General features: G+C 39.6%; 1 protein-coding gene across 2 annotated transcripts in view; it reads left to right on the top strand.

The window, feature by feature from the left end:
- Positions 1–22,567, top strand: part of dhrsx (dehydrogenase/reductase (SDR family) X-linked) — a 79,163-nt gene that overhangs the window by 36,308 nt on the left and 20,288 nt on the right. For both annotated transcript variants that reach the window (XM_017715094.2, XM_017715095.2), the window contains 2 exons: positions 16,379–16,480; positions 21,476–21,683. In XM_017715094.2, coding sequence (XP_017570583.1) covers positions 16,379–16,480; positions 21,476–21,683 — 310 coding nt within the window. The remainder of the gene's footprint in view (positions 1–16,378; positions 16,481–21,475; positions 21,684–22,567) is intronic.

The raw sequence follows: 22,567 nt of genomic DNA on the forward strand, positions 1-22,567 counted from the left end.
AGACACATTTCGGTCAGGTCTGTCTCTGGCCACCCGTGAATGTGCTTTGAGTGATCTGATCACAATTGCTTGGCCTTCATTTCTTTTGAGTTGTGTAAAAAGGGCGCAGAGTTGACACGTCTTTAACAACGTATGAACTGCGTCCGATTTGTGAAACTCTCATACCAAGTGGAAACAAGTGGAGGTTTGAGCACAAACGATGAACAAGCTTTAGTGCGTGAAATCAAGTTCCAGCCTTCCAGCCCCTCATTTACAAATCATTTGCATGAGCTGCACCCTAATTTATGCAGGTGTTTTGAAAGGGAGCCAATAAAATGACAGCATTCAGCAGCTTATGAGCTGTGCTTGTAGGAGAAGTTTGAGGTCAAGCAGTGAGTGTGCTGCTCCCCCCTACTGACCAAACATTATAGTGTTAAAATTACAGTGACTGGAAAGTAAGAATGTGGTACAAACAAGAGGCCTTTGTTCTATAAGGCTGTAGATATGATGCGATTGTGAGTGTGATTATTAAAGTAAAACATTTAGTGCTGTATTATTGCAGTGTATGACATGCTGCTGCATTAGATTTGTTGTGCATTGTTGATTTTTTTGGATGGAGCTAGTGCTATAAAACAAAAGCACAGTGTATATGTCTTAAAATGGAACATTGAATAGAACAGAATTTGTTTATACCAGTGTTTCTGTAAAATAGGTACATCCACTTTTGTACTGGATTGCTATGTGCACAAGTAATTAGTGTTGCTAAGATTTTTACATTTTAATCAAATTATTTGTATTATGGTATTGATATTTTTTGTTAGTTAACCACAAGTTGCAATTGCGTTTATTAAAATATTTTTAGTTAATATAATTCGATAAAATATTTATTTTCCACTGTAACTCTGTTACTGTTATCAGTAAACTGTTATCAGATTATCAGAGTGTGTATGAAGCTGCTAGTGAGCAATGACAGGTCTTGGTAAATGTTGACTTGCTTGTTTACTACGGCAAAAATCTAGTTCACTTCTGCTTTCCATTGAAGTGCGTTCCATTGGTGTTATTGAAGAAACAAAATCCATCCATCCATCCATTTTCTAAGCCGCTTCTCTGTAAGGGTCGCGGTGGGTGCTGAAGCCTATCCCAGCAGTCATCGGGCGGAAGGCAGGATACACCCTGGACAGGTCACCAGTCCATCGCCGGGCAGACAGACACAGACAGTCACTCACACCCAGGGGCAATTTAGCATGTCCAGTTGGCCTGGCTGCATGTCTTTGGACCGTGGGAGGGGACACGGGGAGAACATGCAAACTCCACACAGAGAGGACCCCGGTCACCCGGCAGCGCTACCCACCGCACCACCGTGCCGCACCAAGAAACAAAATGCATAGTGCAAAACTGAGGGACCTCCAAAACAGCAGAAATGGCATTTTGTGGCTACTCTGAAAGGACCCCCTTTGAAAATGTCATGTTGTTGTAGCAAATCCAGTTAATTCTTAAGTTCTGTAAATAGTTTTTGTTAAAAATATTTAATAAAACTCACTATTTGTTTATTTTAGAAAAAATGCAGTTTGATGTAAATTAATAAATACATTTTTGACCATATTCCGCAGGCCTGAAAGCATATGTCATGGGTGTGAAATTGCCTGCATGCGCATCCTTGCGGACCACTGCACTGGGGGAATGTGGTTGTGTGTTGGTTTCTTTGGCACATCTTTGTTGGTGTTGGAGGATGGCGGAACGCCAATCACAGCGTCCACCAGCTGGCACGCTGGCAGAATGTCTCCAGGCTCTTCTCATTACCACACGCTCTGGCACCTATAGCAGATTGATGAGAGAGAGAGATGATGAGATAGAGGTGAAACACTTTCGTGATTGACCAACTGGCTTGATCCGTAGGCTGGGTGATATATTTACTTTATAACGAGACAGCCTATCAGCTCATAATAAGAAGAAAACGCCACATGTGAGGCCACCACATGGCAAGTCATTCATTACTAAGCCTTGGATCTTCATCCTGGGTGGAATATGTGTGGGGTTCTTTTTCAACATGTCTCCCTCAAAGAGCTTCTGATTTAATAGGGATGGGTGATATGGGCAAAAATGTCATCACAGTTTTTTTCCTCAATTTCATTCAATATCAGTGCTCAGTGATAATTACCATATGCAAACCCAAAGTAGGAGTGTGTGACATATCAGTGTCTGATATTTGTTGATAAATAAGAAAATGTAATTACTGTTATCGGCCCAGGAGTGGAATTAGAGTCAGTTCTTTCAACTTGCCACCCCATTCGTGCTAATGCGTGCAGATTTTATATACTGTATGGACAAAAGCATTGTGATACACCTCTTAATCATTGAGTTCAGGTGTTGTAGCTGACTGCTGAGGTGCATAATGCATAAAAGTCACCAAAGCTCTGCTGACTCAATAACTGCAGAGTTTTAAACCATCTCTGGAACTAACACTGCACAAACACTGTGTGCTGGGAGATTCATGGCATGGATTTCTATGGTCAAACAGATGCATACAAAACTTGCATCACCAACCAGAATGCCAAGCATCAGATGTAGTGGTGTAAAGCACTGCTACTGGACTCTGGGGCAGTGGAAACATATTCTGTGGAACAACAACCTACAGCAGTCTGATGGACATGTCTGGGTTTGGCAAATGCCAGGAGAACATCATCTGCATGACTCCTTTGTGTTAACTGTAAAGTTTGGTGGAGGAGGGATAATGCTGTGAAGTTGTTTATCGGGGGTTGTTTATCTGGCTGACACAGAGCCCTGACCTCAACGTTATTGAACATTGGGATGAACTAGAACAGAGATTGTAAGCCTGGCTCTCTCATTTAACATCATTGTCTGACCACACAAGTGCTCTTCCGGATGAATGGGCAAAAATTCCCACAGACACCCTGCAGAATCTTGTAGAAAGCTTCCCAGAAGTGTGAAAGCTGTTATAGCTGCAAAGGGGGACAAGCTCCATATTACTGCCTATGAATTTAAAATGCTATATTATAAAGGCACTTGTAGGTGTAATGTGTAGGTGTCCTAATATTTTTGTCCATATGGGGGTATAATCATTGTGTGGCTGTATTTTCATTCTTCTCAAACTCAAATAGAGAATGGCGAATAACAATACAGCCCAAAGATGCATTCTCCATTTACACAGGAACAACACTGCTATACAAACATTACAATGCATGGACAAGACTCCTAACACTACATCCGCTTACAGTTGTAAGAGACACTGGATTGCTGTGAGGATTTGATTGCAATTGGCAACAAGAGCATGGTTTTTGGATGATTAGCTCTTGATAACAAGTGCCACTGCAACTCATCAAAAAGGTATTGGATCACTCAGTGAACACGGTTCCAGTGCTCTGCAGCCCAGTGTTGCAGACTTAGTTTATACCCCTTTAGCTGATGCTTGGCATCGGGCATGGTGATTTTAGGATTATGTGCGGCTGCTCCATAGTGCTCCATTCTATTAGCAGTGCTTTTCTATGGAGATTATAAAAGCAATGAGTATTTGGATACTTTTATGTATACAATATACATGAATGTCTGGTATATCTACAATCCAATTTCCTAAAAGTAGGAACACTGTGCAAAATGTAAATAACACAGAATGCAGTGATATAAAATAGTGAAAATCGGTGGTTAGCTCATGTTGGTTATTGCTGCTGTGAAATAATGATCTTTTGTTCATAAGATTTACGAATGAGAGAAATCATTTGAAAGTTTACAAAGCCTCCACAAGTCTTCTATGCCAGTTAAAGGTTACTGTCTACTCATCTTCACTTCCAACACAGAACAGAACAGCGTGGGCTCTGCTAGACACCCTAGAATTAGAATCTCGATAAGTCTGAATAATAAGTAGCAAAGCAGGCGCTAACTGTGATCTTTTTGCTCAAGGCTCACCAGCCTCAGTGATTTTGCTCCACATACACACATCACCAGCACAACTCCCCAGAAATAAAGACACCCTGATATAAAGCAGTAACATTCAGGATTTGCTCTCAGAATGTCTCTCAGGCCCACGGAGCGAGTCGTAGCATGGTGGAAGATAAGAAGAGTGCAGAGATGTCAGATGAGAGAAAGAGTTTGCCGAAAAGAACAAAACACTAGGTAGTAAGAGGGTCCAAGAGGGACACGTCTAGAGTGAGTGAGTGAGTGTGTGTATGTATATGTGTGTATGTGTGTTAGGGATTCCTTGGCAAATCTTAAGAGGATTATACATAAGTATGTGAATGAGAGCGACAGGGAGAAAAGCACTTCAGATTTACTCAGAGAGCAAAAGTGTGTGAGAGAGAAAGAGAGGAAACAGAAAGCCATAAAGGAAGACAAATAATAGCTCATGTTCTCTCCCCGAGGTTGTAAATAGAATTTCCTCTAAATGTTAATATGTATCGATTTGCTATTTGCTCAACAACAGTAACTTTGTTATTACATTGTGATTGTGAAGAGAAGCACATGTTACACATTAGGCAAGACAGCCTGAAAGCTTTATGCCCATGCCCAGTGCATAGAGAGCTTCATGGAATGAGTTTCCATGGCCGAGCAGCTGCATCCATGCCTTACATTAAGAATAAGAGACCCTTATTAGTCCCACAACAGGGAAATTCCGCCTCCGCATTTAACCCATCCGTGAAGTGAAACACCACATACACTCTAGTGAGCACACACACTAGGGGGCAGTGAGCACACTTGCCCGGAGCGGTGGGCAGCCCAATCCGCAGCGCCCGGGGAGCAGTTGGGGGTTAGGTGTCTTGCTCAAGGACACCTGAGTCATGTGCTGTTGGTTCTGGGGATCGAATCGGCGACTTTCCGGTCACGTGGCTGGTTCCCTAACCTCCAGCCCATGACTGCCCCCAAGATAACACAGCAGCCACCGCCACTGAAGAAGCACCCGGACCGAGGTTCGAACCGCTGCTGTTATGGTCGACGGTCCGCGGTCCGCGGCGCTACCGTTGCACCACGTCAAAGCGTCAAAAGCAGTGGTGTAAAGCGCCACTACTGGACTCTAGAGCAGTAGAGACGTGTTATCTGGAGTGACGAATCACACTTCTCCATCTGGCAATCCGATGGACGAGTCAGGGTTTGGTGGTAGCCAGGAGAACAGTACTTGTCTGACTGCATTGTGCCAAGTGTAAAGTTTGGTGGAGGGGGGATTATGGTGTGGGATTGTTTTTCAGGAGTTGATGTGATAAAATAATGAAGGTTTCTATAATTCACCCTTTCAACTGTGTTGTTCCTCTGCTGTTTAATGCTAATCCTTTTGTTCTTACCTAGAACAAAATAGACCAAACTAATTAAATATAAACTTCCTTTTGGCCGCTCTAAACTGTACTGTCTCAAATTGTCTCACTGTTTATTTCCCACTCATCCATTTCCTCACAAGCGTGGGCCTTACGCACCTCGGCGCTAAATTCTGTCAGTAACACGAGTGGGTGACTCCAGCATGTCAGATTAAAAGTTGTTTTGAGGTAATGAAATTAGACAGGAACAATAAAGTAAGGATAAATACTAAAGCAGAGTAAATGCAGGGCAGAATCTGTTAAAAGTAGGAGGTGGGCTGTGAGACCCTGAACATGAAATTTGAACCTCTCCAGAGCCAGGCACGGTTGGGTCCTGTCTGGTTTGGGCAAATGTTTAAAGTTTTAGAAGCATGCACAATATGAAATTTGCTAGTCGTTACTGTGTACTAACCTTCACAATGATAATATTACAGAAGGCTGTTATAATCAAATGAGCCTCTAACCAATCACTGAGGGCCAAAGGCACAAGCACAGGTGCCACACAGAAATTGGCTTGATGTGAGCAGCTAAAATTGACATGGAAAGTTTAGTATATCTGTCTCTAAATGTTTTATTGTGTGCTGTGAGCATTTGGACCAACTTCATTATGTGTTTCCTGCAATGTGTAGTAATGCAGTGACAATGTGGTATTTGTGTATGCTGTGCAGCCCTAGTTTGTATGTGTGTGAATGAGAGAGAGAGCCATTTTCACCTGAAGCTCAGTCATCCCCTTCATTCTTGATACCCCAGCATGCACCACACACTGGAAAATGCTTTAGGGAGGTCACAGATTCCCCCTCATTAGGACAGTCTAGGACCATGTCCTGCTGTAGCCTTGGCTCTGGACACACATACATTATTAAAGGGGCCATATTCCACATTTTATTTTAAATTTGAATTCCTTGAGATCTGCTTCTAACTTTTGTGTGAGTTTATGAATCAAAAATAGTCATCATTTATTTTTACAAGGCTGTTTTTCCAACCTTTCTTTATCCTGTATACTTAAACAGGGCTGTACTTGTTAATTTGCCTTTAAGACTAATATATGTCAGTGACCACTGATCTGATTTGTTGTCCTGTATTGTGACTCACTTTAAAAGCAGTCTGTACTGAAACACTTCTTATGACTGTGAATGGGCAGAAAATAAATGTCTTTGTTTTCGTTACATTACAAAAACAATTAATTCAGTTTTTTATTAAAAAAAAAGAGTTTCCATGTTCCGAGCTCTTTAAAGGTACCTGTCTCTGTGTTCACGTTTTGTGTTCAGGTTTTCTCCTCTCTCTGTAACCATGCATATCTTAAACGTAAACCAATGCGAAGATGCCTCAGGGTGGTCAGAACGCAGCCGGGTTTTTTTTCTGTTAGAACGAAACATTTTCAAAGGTTGAAAAAACGTAATCTTTTCAGAAAAGTGCTCTCTGAAGTCAACCGCTTTTTTCAGCCTGACCAATCAGGTTGTCGTGCTGGCGGAAATGTTTGTCTTGTAGAATGAACATGAAGAACTTTAATTTGAGTTTTTTTTTTATTATTATTAATTATTTATTTTAGTTTCAGTTACTGCTACAGCATGTAGAATGTTGTTGTTTTTTTAGTGTTTTATTGCTATGGCTTATAAACAGATTTGTCTGCCTTTTTTAGTGGGGGTTTGAAAAGGGAAATGCGTGAGGTGGCAGTGAATTCCGGGCACGTTCTCCTGTCGAAGGCAACACTTGTGTTCACTCTAGGGTTCATCTAATAAACTCCCCTTGAGCTAATAACGTAATCAAACAGCCCTTAAGATGGCGACAGGGATTCCCCCGAGGACAAGAGACAAGGCCCAGTGGACGAGAGCATGTTAAAACCAATATTGAAATGGCCAGCAAGCTGAGCTAGGTTGCTAAAAGACATCACTATGTCCTGGGTTTTTAAGGTTTGACATGGAAGGAATCCACTTGTAGACCATCATTCCTGCACTGAAACAACAAAACCTTTTGTTTTCTCTGTAGTGTCGGGGTAAGTGATATGGCAAAAATGTCATGATATTTGATGACATTTTCACTATACACAATATCTGTACATTTCAAACAGTGACTTTTCTGAAGTATGATCATTTGAAACACTTATTTAACTATATTGCAATTAAAATGAAAATTAAGTTATTTTATTGAAGTGTGCCCCAAGTTTTCAAATCACTCCTGCACCCCTGGTTTTACCTGCTGTGTTACAGTAAATACACTTAATCATGCTCTCCTGTTTTGTAACATGTGGTTAATGTGTGTTTAAGTAGTGAAAATTTCCACAATATGCTTAGAAAGGTCTGTTATGATGTAAAAGGCCCTTTTCACTTTTCTGCGATTTTTCTAATGGAAATATTTGTTGCTGGGTTTTTCACTAGTCATTTTCACTAAAGCAACTGAAACAAAAATAAAAATGACTGAGAAAAAGAAGAGCTTTTGCGGCATAGTCAAGTGCTTGAGTTTGAAGCAAACAGAACCATATCTCAGTTTTGATGGCTTCAGTACTGGCGATGAGCAAAGGAAAAAAAGGGTTTGTGCAGTTAGGAGGGACAAAGAAAAAGACTGTCATGTGGAGGGGACGTATATTTGTGTCCGCATTTCATCCTCAGCTAACTAACATTACAAGGCAGTTTGTGCTTTGAAGTTGGTGCTGTTCCCAGCCGCTTTCAGTGGAACAGTTTTCATTCCCCCTCAAAAGCTGTCGACATTTGAGAGAGTATGTGTAGATGTACGTTTACCGAAGCTGGTGGTTGTGGAAATTGTCTATCGTGGCGCCACTGACAATGACGGCGCAGCACACAGTACGCCAACTAGATTCTTATTAGCAAGCTGTTTTAACATCCATCCCCATATATGGTCTAATCTGTCTTTATGAGTTATAGTTATTTTCTCATATTCATCGTTTCATGAGATGTTAGCTTATGTTATCATGCTCTGGTAGCTGTGAAGGAATTCTTCTATGAAGAATTAATGTCCTTTCATTTGTGTAATTTGTTTTATTTATGATAACATCCCTGCTGTGAGCACAGCTTCAGGCTGCACAGTGCATCACTTAATTATTCGCAGGAATAGCCTTTTCAGTACTGATATTGCAGAAGGCTACGATGTGCAAATGAGCCTTCTAACTAATCACAGTGTTTTACTGTGTGCCGTGAGCATCCTGACCAATCACGGTTCCAGATGGTTCCTGCCAGCCATTTATTGTCGGTCAGGATTCATGCAATCTAACTAACGTAAATAAAGACAGTGACATTATCGGCTTACTGCAGTATTTTAATGTATTGTTAGAGGTACGTCACTCCACTGATCCTATCTTCATGACATCACGCGGAAGCCCTTCATTGGTCTATCCTCCTTATTGTTGTCTACATTTGGCCACCTCAGTCAAAGAGCTCAGGAAAGACCTAAGAACATTATTAAGTTATTATATCTATATTGCATGGTTCTGTTCCCTTTATTAGGCATTTATTAAGCAGTTAACAATTTAATCTTAGCCTAATAGATTGTCAGCATACTCATCGTGTCCTTTTTAGTGAGAAGAATAATAGAATTTGTTATAGTGTGAGTGTTTTGCGCTAATAGAGGGTTGCCAGATTGAAGTCGATTCCTCACTCTGAACAGGGCAATTAGTGTAATCTGTGTGGTAATTACAGTGATCGTGTGATGATAATTGGTTTAATTATGCGGTTGAGTAGATAGCTCAAGAAAGGTGTGTGCCGTGCCCAAAGCAGAATGTTAAGATGCAAAGAGCAGCAGTGAGTGAAACCTCTATACTTTGCTAATATGTCATTATTTTAAAGTAATAAAAGATTACTATTGATATTATTATGCGGCATAGGTCCTTTGGAGCAATTATATAGTCAAGTCAAGGTTTATGTACATAGCGCAATAATTTATATATATATTGTTGCAAAGCCAATGCTGACAGTGGAAAGTAAGACCCCCTAAGAGAAAGAGGGAGAAACCTTGAGAGGAACCAAGACTCAAAAGAGGCAACCCAAACTAAATAGAGGAACCACTTTTGGTTTTCCTAAAGAACCTTTCAGTGGATAGTTCTTTAAAGCAACACACCAACATTTTTCATCTGTATTGTATGCTCATTTAGCCTATAGGCAAAAAATGTTTTTTTCCTGGACTTAGTAAAGAACTGAACTTGTTGACTCAAGTTTCATTTAACACTGTTATTGTAGAAGCCAATGGGCATTTGATTGAGGTCCTTCTGTTCTTTTACTAAGTACAGGGCAACATTTAAATGATCAAATGGTTCAAGGGTTCAAAGCTGGTTCTTCCATGGCATCACTTCAAAGAATGATTTGGCATCTGCATTTTAAGAATATTATGATCTTTATTCCTTGCTGTCATTTTCAGTCCTCCCACCTGTCTCACTCTGTCAGTGTACATTTTTCTCTTCCCTGTCTCTTTCCTTCTCCGCCGATGTAGATCAATAGCTCTGAGGTCATAGCAGTTAAACAGCAAGCAGCGAGCATGTTGTCCTCGAGGGAAATGGCAGACCCAGAGGAATACGCTGCATGCAGTAACAAAAAGAAATGCCATGATTTACATTTAGTCACGGATTCTGAATCTATGCTGCATTTAGCTCATTTGAGCTTTTCTTATGCAAAATTCAGATAACTTTTTCAGTAAGTTCCCTCCTCCCCCCACCTCCCCACAAAACTCAAAAGTAGTTGACCAGCTAAGATGCAATCGTTTGAGCTATGAGACTAATATAGCTAATGTAGCAGTGAAAGCTTATTCCCTACTAATTAGCATTGTGCAAAGTGTGTGGTTAAATTATCATGCATTCGCCTCCAGCTGCATAGAGCTGCTAAAGGGGAGCAGTTATGTTTGGCTACTTTGTTCCATAAGGTGATGAGGTGCTGTGTGATGCAATCCAATCACTCAAACCCTTCAAACTCATATGCAACAGAAATGGTATATTCGGAACCATCCACTAACGCGTCTGCTTCGAACATATAACAGAAAACACAGAGCTGCCAACTAGGAATTCAAAACCAGCCACAGTAGTAGCAGTTGGAACCAGGGCTATTATAGTTTTGAATTTTAAATGAGTTTTTATTTAGCTTCTCATTTTGGTTTTTGATTTCAGTTTAGCTTCAGTTTCGGTTAGTTTCAAGGGTGCATTAATAGTATTAGTCTTGTTTTTATTTTCTGAAAAGTAGCAGTTGTAGTTTAGTTTTTATTTCAGTTTTAGTTTTAACAACCTAATTCAAAAACATTGGGACGGAATGTGAAATGGTAATAAAATGCATATATCACATTTAATGCCTGCAATACATTCCAAAAAATGGGTGGGATTTGGGGGGGGGGGTGTAAAAGGAGATGTCAGTTTATAGGTTCTGAAATAAAACAGTTCAGTATCTTGAGAACTTGAGTAAATTTTCTTTACTCTGAAGTTGTAATCAGTGGGCTGGAAAATTAAATCAAGTCCATTTGACAGCATGACTGGTCCACTTTAAGAATCTTGAATAGACTTGCTTATGTGGTTTCTGGCACTGTGGGACACATTGTTGTCTTTATACTGGACAGAAGCATGTTGCATAGTTAAAAACAATAATCAAAGCTATCTTGAAGCCCAAATTTTCTTTTGCTACATTAGCCCCATAGCTAAAGTGTACTCAAACAGCCTAAACAGGTTTTGGCTGATTGACTTCATTTCAGGTAAAGGGGGAATTGTGTAAATTATTTTTTTTTCCTGGATTTTTTTTTTTTACATTACAGAAAAATTGCCGTTCAAATTACCCCATTAAAATCTCAGCCTTATTACATATTAAGGCTTTTTATTAAGTAAGTACATGGACATCACTGCAGACTGGCTTGTTCTTGTTCTGAGAACTAGTTGTTCTCAGCTTATAGACGTGTGTAATGAAACTTTGGGTCACTTTTGATCACGTTTTCCTGAAGAAATGCATCAGCTTCACAACTAGACAGTGTTTTTTTGATGTAATAAAGCTGAAGACCCCAAAAAAACAGCTCAGCCTGGTAATGATAGTGACTAAATCTACCCATAAATTACCATCTCCCCCTCACTTCCCTGTAATGTTCCTTTCGCTGTATGGCAACCCTCCTCCACATCACTCCAATCGCAGAGGGCCACTACAGGCCAAGATGAACTATAATCCACTTACGGTGGAGAGGAGAGCCATGACACACACTTTGTAATAAGCAACCTCATTTCACCTTTGCTATTATGCCGCGTTAGCGGGGGAAGAAACCTAGCAAATACCAGGATTAGCATAACACAGATACCTAAGTCGACTGAAGTGATGATGTGTATATGAGTGGTAGGGCTGGAGGGCGGATTTCGTTTTGATAAAACTGCCATCTCAAACAACTGTTTATTCACCCTCAGAGCTCTCGCTCAAAATAAGTGACAGGACAAGTTGTACTGTGCGAATAGGTGAGGGTTCTATACAGCTTCTTGTCGCATGTATTGAAGGACTCGATTTCTTATGAATCTATAATATAGTCATATGCAAATGTTGGGGCATCCTGGTCAGATTACATGTTGCGATTAAAAATAAATGAACACGTCCTCTGCAGGGAACTAACTTAAATAGGGCATTTTAGTGCAAAGTTTCTATTTTCAGTAGTTTACCAAAAAACCTTTGCAAAGGCCACATTTTATGTTCTGTTATTTTTTTAATGTTCAAATTAGGAAATGAACAGTAATTGTGCATTAAAATGTGCAGTAGTTTGTTCTCTGTGAAGGATGTGTTGACTTATATTCACTTAGGAAATGAACAAACCATGTCATTTGACCAGGGGCACAAACTTTTGCATACAACTGTAGCTCTGATGTTCTTAGTCCAGTTTGAGCTGCCTTTGGAGATCAGACAACAAAACAATCTTTTGACATGTCAGAAAGGGTTGCTTGGATATAATGAATTGTTCATTATGATCGTCACTATGCCAGTGGCAGAAACAACCGTGATTGGCTGAGTGAGTCGATGTTGCTGGCCGTGGTTTATAAAAATTAAACTGAGGCCAAATTAAATAATGTCGCATTTTCTCTTTCCAAAAATCCTATTTGGTGTGCAAGACATCATCATCATTATCAATTGTCCATGTGGTTGGATGAACTAACTGATGTCCAAAATTGCACAAATAAATCACGCTCAGTGTTTAAAAGCCTGAAAGGGCCAAAATCATGGGAAAGCGGTTGGTGAAAAAAAGATTGGTGTGGGAGGTAAACATTTAAAGTTTTGAATCGTGCCATTCACTCCCCAGTGACGAATACAGGGTGATTTGAAATGATTGTGTTTGTGATGTCACAAAAAACATTGTATTTACGCTCTCATGCAATTTGCATTAAGCACATCCTCTACATTGAACAAACTTAAATTCAACAATTCAAATATCTATTCTGTTGTATTATGTATTGGAAAGAATATAAGATAATATAAGATGTGCCAAAACGTTTTATGTTCTGTTATTTTTTCCAATGTGTTCAAATCAGGAAATAAACAGTAATTGTTTGTTAAAATATACAAAAGTGTCTTCTCTTTAGACAGCGTGTTGACTTATCTTTACTTAGGAAATCACCAGGGGCACCCAAACTTTTGCATATAACTGTGCATGTTTCTATCTAGTCAGCCTAGGGCAGTATGGCTTGACCTATTCACACTGAGATTTTAGGGAGTGTTTCACCCTGGACTGCCTTTTGAATAAGGCAAAATACAGAACATCCAGTCAGAACAGAGCTCCTTTAGTCTTAAAAACCTGGTAACAAGAGGAGTCTGTTCTGTTCTTAGGGATAGAGAGAGGTTGCAAAATAGTCATGTAAAATAAATTGACACCAATGTTATAAGTGGACCTCAGGGGAAAGAAATAAAAAGGCAGAAAAATGTAAGATATATAAATACTTGTGATATTCTCTAGATCTTCCTTGAGACACCAGCTGGATATATTGCCCATTCATTTCCAATATCAGTGGCGTCTCTTGTCTTTTATAGAATGATCCTCCACAAAGAACGTTTGTCCTCTATAATCAAAGCATGACCAGTCCAGTAATTGTGTAATAACTCTCATCTGCAAGCCGTCATTAGCTCAAAGGTTACACCAGCCTGATGAAATGAATGATACAACTAATTAGATATGGGGGACAAGTGGAGGAGCAGTGAGTTAGATAAACTCCAGCTTTTCTTTCTGCTCTGGAGTTCCTGACCTTCGCAGACAGAGACACGAGGAAGTCATCAGATTATATAAATTAGCTTTTAGGGCCCGTTTTAGAAATAGCCTGAGTTTGATCCAGATCTAACGAGCTTCAAAGCTTTATGAATGATAGATCAGTGCCAAGAACTTCTTTGACAGGTGAATTTTAAGCAGCAATAATAAGGGCAATTTCCTTTTCCCTTTTCCTCTTTGCTTTTCACAATACGCTCTTAAAAATAAAGGTGCCTAAACTGTCACTGCAGCGATGCCATAGAAGACACATACTTTTAATGTAAGTCAATGGAACCAGACTTCTTTCCAAGTCATTTTGGGACATTTCTGTTGGTCCATTCTTCATAGAATTTACATACAATGTAAAAGGCAACAGGCATTTTCGAATTATATAAGAAAAAAATGGAGGTACAAAGTTTTGTTCCGACAGCAGTGCCATATATTGCTATATTTGCAATAGAAGCCAGTAAGTAGTGTCTGTTATCTGCTCTTTTCTAACTACAGTGAAAATATGTAGAATTATTGTTTGTGCACTTATGAGTCATGTTACATAACCCGACTCAACAATGGTATATAAGTCATAGCTGTATTTGAACGAGACGGCCCAGTCACAGTAATATTAAGCATGCTTGCAGCTGGGCTTCAGCCTGACTGTGATTATACTGTTGCTGCCTACAGAATATATCTTGAACATCAGTAATGGACATATTAAAATCATTGTTAATTATAGAACCAATGTTACTGCTATTAAGGATGATTTAGAAAACAAGTGTTTGACTACTTGTCTGGAAATACCCACAAATATTTGAGGCCTGTAAAATACTGATCAAACTGAGCTCCTTCCTGGCAATCTATTCTGAAAATTTGGTGATGGCTGCCCAAATTTGTTTAAACCTGCCGTCAGAAGAGATACAGCGTGTGCATGTTTAAGTCGACCATAGTAACAATGCATCAGCATGTGGAATATGAGTTTTCTGTTGGTTACCATGTTTACTATCACTGTTTTAATGATGCACAAGGTCTCCTTCACTTTTAGAGGCACAGTTTCTGAGTGATCATTAGATCAGTAAAGGCTTATTACTGTTTTATTTGAACAGAGCAGTGAAAAAGGTAGTTTGTGAGTCATAATAAGACTCTACATGTTTTTGGTAGGTCATGTTGTCTACATAAATACATTACATTAACAGCATTTGGCTGACGCTCTTATCCAGAGCGACTTACAATCTGATCATTTTACACAATTGGCCTGCCTGCATGTCTTTTTGGACTGTGGGAGGAAACCGACGCAGACACGGGGAGAACATGTAAACTCCACACAGAGAGGACCCCGGTCGCCCGGCCGGGGAATCGAACCCAGGCCCTCCTTGCTGTGAGGCGACAGCGCTACCCACCACACCACCGTGCCGCCAAATAAATGCAACAATGTCACCAACAGCACTGAGAAATTATGTTACTTAAAAATAAGAGCAGATGTGGGAACAAGATCTGGGAGGCATTTCAATGCATAAATGTCCTGACGTGCAAATGACAAACTTGAAACTTGAACTTGAGTGAATATAATGATGATTGGAAAAATGTTTGGGAAGACCTACATCTAAGATTATGCTCAACATCTCCTCACGAAAACAGCTTTAAGTTAATTAGTAGGACTTATCTTGTGCCTGTTCACCTCCTGAAGATCTTTTTAGATTGTTTGGATCTTTGCTTCACATGTATGAGGTACGTGCCATAGAATTTCTTTTTTGTATTAGGATTTTTGGCAAAAAAGTGCATTTTGCTTTTGTGTTCAACCCCTCAAGTTCCATCTTTTAGTTTTTGGGTGTCCCAGGTTACAACAGTGCTTCTATTACAGCAACTGTTGTACAATTTAAGTTGGCAAATGTTAATGTTTTGCGGTTTTGGCGAATGTGGCAGCTAAAATCTTGATGCATGGTCCTGAACTGTCTCTTTTTTCATCTTTTATTCTATCATGTTCATTTATAGCATGTATATCAGAGGTAATTTTACTGGAAAGCTTGACTCTATCTGCAAATAAAGTGTCACTTATAGAAACAACAGCCGAAATAGCTTTTTTTTCTCTTGAACCTTAAAGGGTTAAACTACATTCGTGAAGCTGAGGAAGCAGTTACGTCAAAAGAAGCAGCTCCAGCATTTTGAAGCAGCTGTGTTTGAATGTTTTGCTCAGCGATAAGACAGCGTTTGAAAACGTGGCCTTTTGAGCCTACATGGCAGTGACAGTAATTTGTGAGCAGTTCAGCTTTGATATGCAATTTAATTGGCTGTGTACTTTAATGTACAGGCTAGGCAGAGAAGGGTTAGTGGGTGATCTTCCCTGATAAAAAGGACTTGCACATAGTGTGATAGCTTTCAAATGATAATGTGCAGAATTGCAGGCTTCACAAAGAGGGTTCTGTGCCTTAAATAAAAGTGAAATATGGAGGTCAGTGTGTTGTACCTGATGAATTTATTATGTATTCCCTTACCCAGAAAAATGACCCCCAGCATAAATGCATGGTTGATGGGGCTAACAAAGATCAAAACTGAAAGAAGGTTTATTATATAAATATATATATATATATATGTGTGTGTGTGTGTGTGTGTGTGTGTGTGTGTGTGTGTGTGTGTGTTTTCCCTGATGCTGAAAAAATAACTTGTACATAATGACCACTTTGACTGCCATTTAAATAAATATAAGGGTGGTCTCTGACTTTTGCTCAGTACTGTACATCAATTGACTTATATCTTATGTCAAGGCTGCTGGCAAGAGAGATACATCTCATCTGCCCTTGTAGGTTCTGAAGTTATGGCCATAAGCCATTCTGTTGGAGTTTTCTGTGAGCATGTATAATAAATGGCGCTGTATTGATTCAGGTGATCGATGTTTTCGTGTGGCTGCATTAGTAATGATCTTTTGTTTGCAGTGGAGTTCATGTACCTGGACTTGGCCTCCTTGAAGTCTGTACGACAGTTTGTCCAGAGGTTTAAATCCAAGGGTCTGCCTCTGCACGTTCTCATCAATAACGGTAGGTAGCTTTGATATGTACTTTTATGCTCATCACTGGCATCAGGCAATCAGGTATTCTGACCAAGGGTAACAGATGCCTTTTGTTTCATTGCTAGTTCATGCTAATTATGGTTGAGAAACAATTTTTCAGCCTTACCTCAAATGCTGTTGATCAGCCAAGACAAGTTTGGTGTCTGAGGTCTGCTTCCTTAGTTTTGCCCTGGAGCTGTGAGGCTAATGTAGATAGCACCTTGAAAACTGCATGAATCATCACACATTTGCCTTACACTGCATCAAGTTCTAAATCAACTCAGACAGACTTATTTGGATTATAATTCATTTAAATACAAAGGACCAGAAAACCAGGACACAAAGCTGGATTTAAAGTCTGGATCCAAGAACTCTGGCTTATAGTAAAATAGCATCATTGTTTTTATGAGCCTGTTTTTGTATGATTGGAAACAGTGATTCCAGACTTTTGAATGTTGGTGTACATGATGCTAATCCAGCCATTATATCTTTCCATGAATTGTTTCTGCATTAACAATGTAGTTCTACTGTAAAATGAAAGAAGTGAACTTTAGAAACCCGACATTTTGGCCTAATTTGACAGAAGAAGAAAATTGTCAACATTGTTTTCTTGCACAAAATTATCACTTTAACCTGGCCTACTATTTTGTGTAATGTTTTGACCAAGAATGACATCATTCAAACTGATCATATGAATTCTATGTTATGGTAGCTCAGTTAAATTACTTTTACTCTTTGTAGTTCATAAACCGCAAATCATAAAGAGCAACACGTGTGTGCTTTTGAACTTGAACACTTTTCATTTACAGTCCCTTAAATTCTAGGTATTAACTAGGTGCAAAGCTCTAGTGTACTAGGTTTTATTTTAGGTAATATGATGGTAAGTTCCAGGGCAGTCTAGCTGAAAAAAAACTGAAATGCTCAACAGGTTGTAGGTATTAATTGAGTAAATGTGAAGTCCAAACTTCAGAGTAACTATTTTGGGGGAGAAAGTCCATAGAGTAGTTCTATGACTTGAAAAGATTGTGCGCTGCACAGTGAAAAGAGTCATACATCATATTACCTGTTCATTACCTAGAACCAAAACTGACTTTAGATTAAAAAGGTAAAAGAAATGTAGTAAAGTGATTCTTATCGTGGTTTTACTTCAGAAAACTGTTTGCACATTGTGCTATCACTTTATCCCATAAAACTTGGAGATGTTTCAGATTTCCTACTCAAACGTGTGACATGAGATTGAAATTAAGTGAGTATGTTTGTACTTACTGCCTTATTACTTACAATTAATTATAAGATATATCATTGTCCTTTATCAGCTTAATAGCTAGAGCCTGATAGTTAGTTAGACTGAATTAGACTGCTAAACTTCATCACACCTAAAATAACTGTACAGCTCTTTGGAGACTGCACCCCACATTTACTTAGTTAGCCTCTTTCTGCAGGACCCACAGTGGCTTTTCTGTTGGCCGGATCTAAATTGACTCTGATGTAGCTGATATTTTTAAGTAATCAAATAAAATATTTTACTCATAACTCTCAGATTAGGTAGAACTCTGTCGGCTCTCTGTGTGAAATTGTATGACTGTGTTGAGCTGCTTGATACAAAACTGCCACAATAAAACAGCTTTTAAACATTATAGACATACATTTTGTCAACATTGCCAAGAAGGGCCTGGGTTCGATTCCCGGCCGAGCAACCCGAGTCCTTTCTGTGTGGAGTTTGCATGTTCTCCCCATATCTGTGTGGCTTTCCTCCAGGTTCTCCGCTTTCCTTCCATAATCCAAAGACATGCAGTCAGGCCAATTGGACATGCTAAATTGCCCCTACGTGTGAGTGAGGGTGTGACTATATATGTCTGTCTGTCTGCCTTGCGATGGACTGGTGGCCTCTCCAGGGTGTATCCTGCCTTCCACCCAGGGGCTGCTGGGATTGACTCAAGCTAACCCTGCGACCCAGAAGGATAAGCGGATTAGACATTGTACAAATCAAGACATATTCCATCAGCAATGTTGAAGGACCTCCAATTTAGATTTTATGTAAAAAGGGACTAATACAGTCATATGCAAAAGTTTGGGTTCCCTGGTCACATGACATGTTTTGTCGATTTTCTAAGTGAAAATAAGTTAACGCATCCTCTACAGGGACCACATCTATACATTTTAATGTACAATTACTGTTGTTGAATTTAACACATTGCAGAAAAAACACATAACATGGTCTGTGCAAAAGTAATGGCACTTTTCCACCTTACACTTGCCCAGTTAATAGTTAGAATATAGGGGCTGTCAAGGAGAGTGTTACCAGCTGGAAAACTCCAATCCACTTTGCTCCAAATCCAAATTGGAGATTTCAAAATACTGTGCCGAAGTTTTTTAAACTAGCCATTAAGAATTGTCCACTGGCACTTGCTGCACACACCCAGCACTGCTGTGTGTAATTTTTATTTTTTTGGAAGCGTCTGGTGCGTGTCCTCAGGGCCTTAGGGGTCGTTTGTTTTTAACTGGACAGCTCTTATTTAGCAGCCTTCCCCAGGGAGCGTCTCCAAATGACAGGAACAGTCACACACCGCTCTGTCTCAAACGGGGGAGAATTAATAATTCACACTCCCACCCCCACCCGACACTCTCTCTTTCTCTTTTTCTCTCTCTCTCTCTCTTTCTCTCACTGTCTCTCTCTCTGTCTCTGTCTCTTCCTCTCTCACTCATTTGTTCTCCATGGTGCACATCCCTTCCTGCTGATAACAGCTGAAGGACAAACGCATTTGTGCCGCCCCATTGAGGGCCTAATGATGCAGAAAGGTCACTGCTTGACCCCCTTGGCGCTTCTGGAAAAGTGGTACCGAGGCATTATGGGTATGCGACCAACCTCATCACTATGCGCAGGTTCTCTGACGAGAATTGCGCTGATATGCTAATGAAGTTCTTTAAATTATTATTGTATATTTATTTGCTGGTGTTACAGCTGTGGTGTCTTATCTGTGCCTATCTGTTCTATTCCTATCATTAAAAAAGCATAACGTTTCATTTTGTTTTTGAGTACGTCGTCGGACTAAACGTTTCGGTAATCCTGATTGCGGCGCTCTCCGGGGAGTCCAAGCGGTAATTCTGTTAAGAGCACAATTATGATGAAACGTGTTTTCGCAGAGGCTTATTCCTGCATGGGGAATAAGGCAGTGCACACAGACAATAGGGGTGCTTGATCTTCAGCAGGGATTTAGCACAGATTATTCCCATGCCATATTGAAATAACCCTCCTAAAATTCTCCCAAATTTGCTGTCAAAGTGGATCCTTGCAAAAGGTGATGATGCCCAAATAGCTTGTGTGTCAGACAAAAATAAAAAGAGGGCAGGGTGATTTGCAGTGATCTCAACATATGGCTGCACAATACATCGTTTGCATGTTGGTATAACAACACTGGCTTTTGCAGTAATGTTGGCTGCAACATGCAAATCAGCCCTGCAATAAACCCCAAAAAAGCTCATATTTTTTTTCAGATGAGTGCTTTTGTACGTGTTGTTAGGCCTGAAATGTTAGCTGATGATGAAATAATAGGCATTAACAATTTCAAGGGAAATTTCACAGATTTTTATAAAATTCCTCCATAATAAAATTGTTTAGCATAAAAGTTTTCTGAGTTGTTTCTGAATTGTTCACAGTGGAGGTGATAGGAACTAGATGTCTAAAGTGTTTAATGCCTTTGTGCACTACCTCACAGTAAGTTATTACATATAATAGCTATGAATATGCTGCCTGATGTCACAGACATTGTTTTATGATAGATTTGCAGAACGGTATTGGCCTAAAACTTTTTTTTTTCTTGGCGGAGTGATACCTGCTGGTTGTTGTGCAACAAAATAGTCCCCAAAGAAAATGCATAATTATAGATTTATCACTATTTCATTTTCAACATTACAGTTTCTTGTTGTATTCAGCATTGTAAAGGTGAAAGTGGTCAAACTGACTGATTAATTATCTTGCTTCCTCGCTGTAACTGCTGGTGGATTCGCCAAATCAAAAAGCTGTAATAGGCATTGAAGTGCAGGAGCTGTTAAAGCACTGAACTGAGGCGTGCAATTTGAGCTCAAGTGAGGTGGCAGACTAGATTGTTATAGAATAGCTGCCAATGGATGGCAGAATCATCTCAAACTCAAATAAACTAACAATGGTCAATAATTCTGATGAAAATAACGCATGCAACACTTCCTATATAAACCTTGTTATATCAAAGCGTTAATATATTACAAGTGATATTACAGTCACAGTGCATAGCAATATCATCACAGTATTATATTTTGTCCTCATCATTCAGAACTATATCGACATCTTTATCACTCAAGTTCTCATTCCCAGGTGAAGCCATGAATAATGCATTTCTAGAGAAAAGCCGTCCACAGAGGTTGTGCCATTGAAAACTTTTGAGCTTTCTTCAGCCAAATCCACTTTAGCCTTTAGCTGTAGTAATTTAACAGCCCGAGTGCCCTTGTGGAAGTGCTAAATGGGCCAATGACGCGAGAGGGCACCCGACACAATCTTCCGGAGAAATCCGACCCCCTACCTTCTCTTTTCTCAGGATGCCCTCTTTGGTATCATGTTCTTTTCAGCAAACATTTTCGAAGCCACTGAAACCCTCTACACTTTATTCAAGAGCCACTTTTTCCCACATAGGGCCAGACTGACTCAGAATTTCTACCAGCAATCTAGTCTGCCACGTCACTTGAGCTCAAATTGCACACCTCAGACCAGTGCTTTAACAGCTCTTGCACTTCAGTGCCCATTACGGCATTTCGATTTGGCAAATCCTCCAGTGACTCGCTAGCAATTGAGACTCAAATTGGTCACGTAAAAATGTTCCATGAAAAAAACAAAAGGTGCAAAGCCCCTCTGCCCTTTCATGCTGTCTACATATAATGCAATTGACCATTGTATATCTCAACCCCCCTCTGCGCCACAATAACAGCTTTTTGCCCTATTCTTCCTCTCTAGCGGGTGTTATGCTAGTCCCGGAGAGGAAGACGGAGGACGGTTTTGAACTGCACTTTGGACTCAACTATCTGGGCCATTTCTTGTTAACCAACCTGCTGCTGGACACGTTGAGGAAGTCAGGCAAGAGTGGGCAGTGCTCGCGCATCGTCACTATCTCTTCAGCCACACATTATGGAGGACGCCTTGATTTGAACAACCTGCAGGGCAGGTGAGGGAAGCTGACTGTAAAACATACTTTACTTATATCCTTCAGGGGGGACTTTGAAGTGCAGAGGCAATGTTGTAATTTTGCTACAAGTTTGATTGACATCATATATTTATCAACGTCTAATCATGTAATGGCAGTTAATTACATAACTACGTAATTATTAACCTCAAAAATCTGCTGCTGTTACTAATATATTTCTGTACTTTTCATATGTAATTACATAATAATTATATAGGAATAGAGGTAACTACCCCATTCATTACTATAACCACTTAATCCAGCTAGAGTCATGGTTAATTAGATCATTGGTTTTATTTATATATATATATATATATATATATATATATATATATATATATATATATATATATATATATATATATATATATATATATATTCTGATTGGATAATCAGAATACTGATTGGAAGTTTAAAATTTGGACTTCTGACTAAATTATCTCCATTTATTTCAATGAACTATGAGTTGCACCACATTTTATTATCACGGATAACGATTATGATTTATGAGGGTTAATATGGCTCCTAAAACGCTGCCCTCTTGCACAGATTAGTTTCATCTAACATCACACAACTAATCTAGGCCTTCAGGAGCATCTGAATATTAATGTCAGGTGTGTTGGATGAGGGGTGGAAGAAACTGCAAAGAAGCTGATATTTGTCTCTTTCTTCATGCTATACACTGACTGGCCACTTTGTTAGGAACACCTGTAAACCTCAGTCATTTTATTATCCTATTAGCGGATCATATTACAGCAGTGCAGTGCATAAAATCACGCAAGTGCTTTAGTTTGTGTTCTCATCACACATCAGAATTTGGAAAAATTGTGATCTAAGTAAATTTTACCATAGCATAGCAAGATGGT

Source organism: Pygocentrus nattereri, chromosome 12 (assembly GCF_015220715.1).
Source record: "Pygocentrus nattereri isolate fPygNat1 chromosome 12, fPygNat1.pri, whole genome shotgun sequence".
Classification (NCBI taxonomy): Eukaryota; Metazoa; Chordata; class Actinopteri; order Characiformes; family Serrasalmidae; genus Pygocentrus; species Pygocentrus nattereri.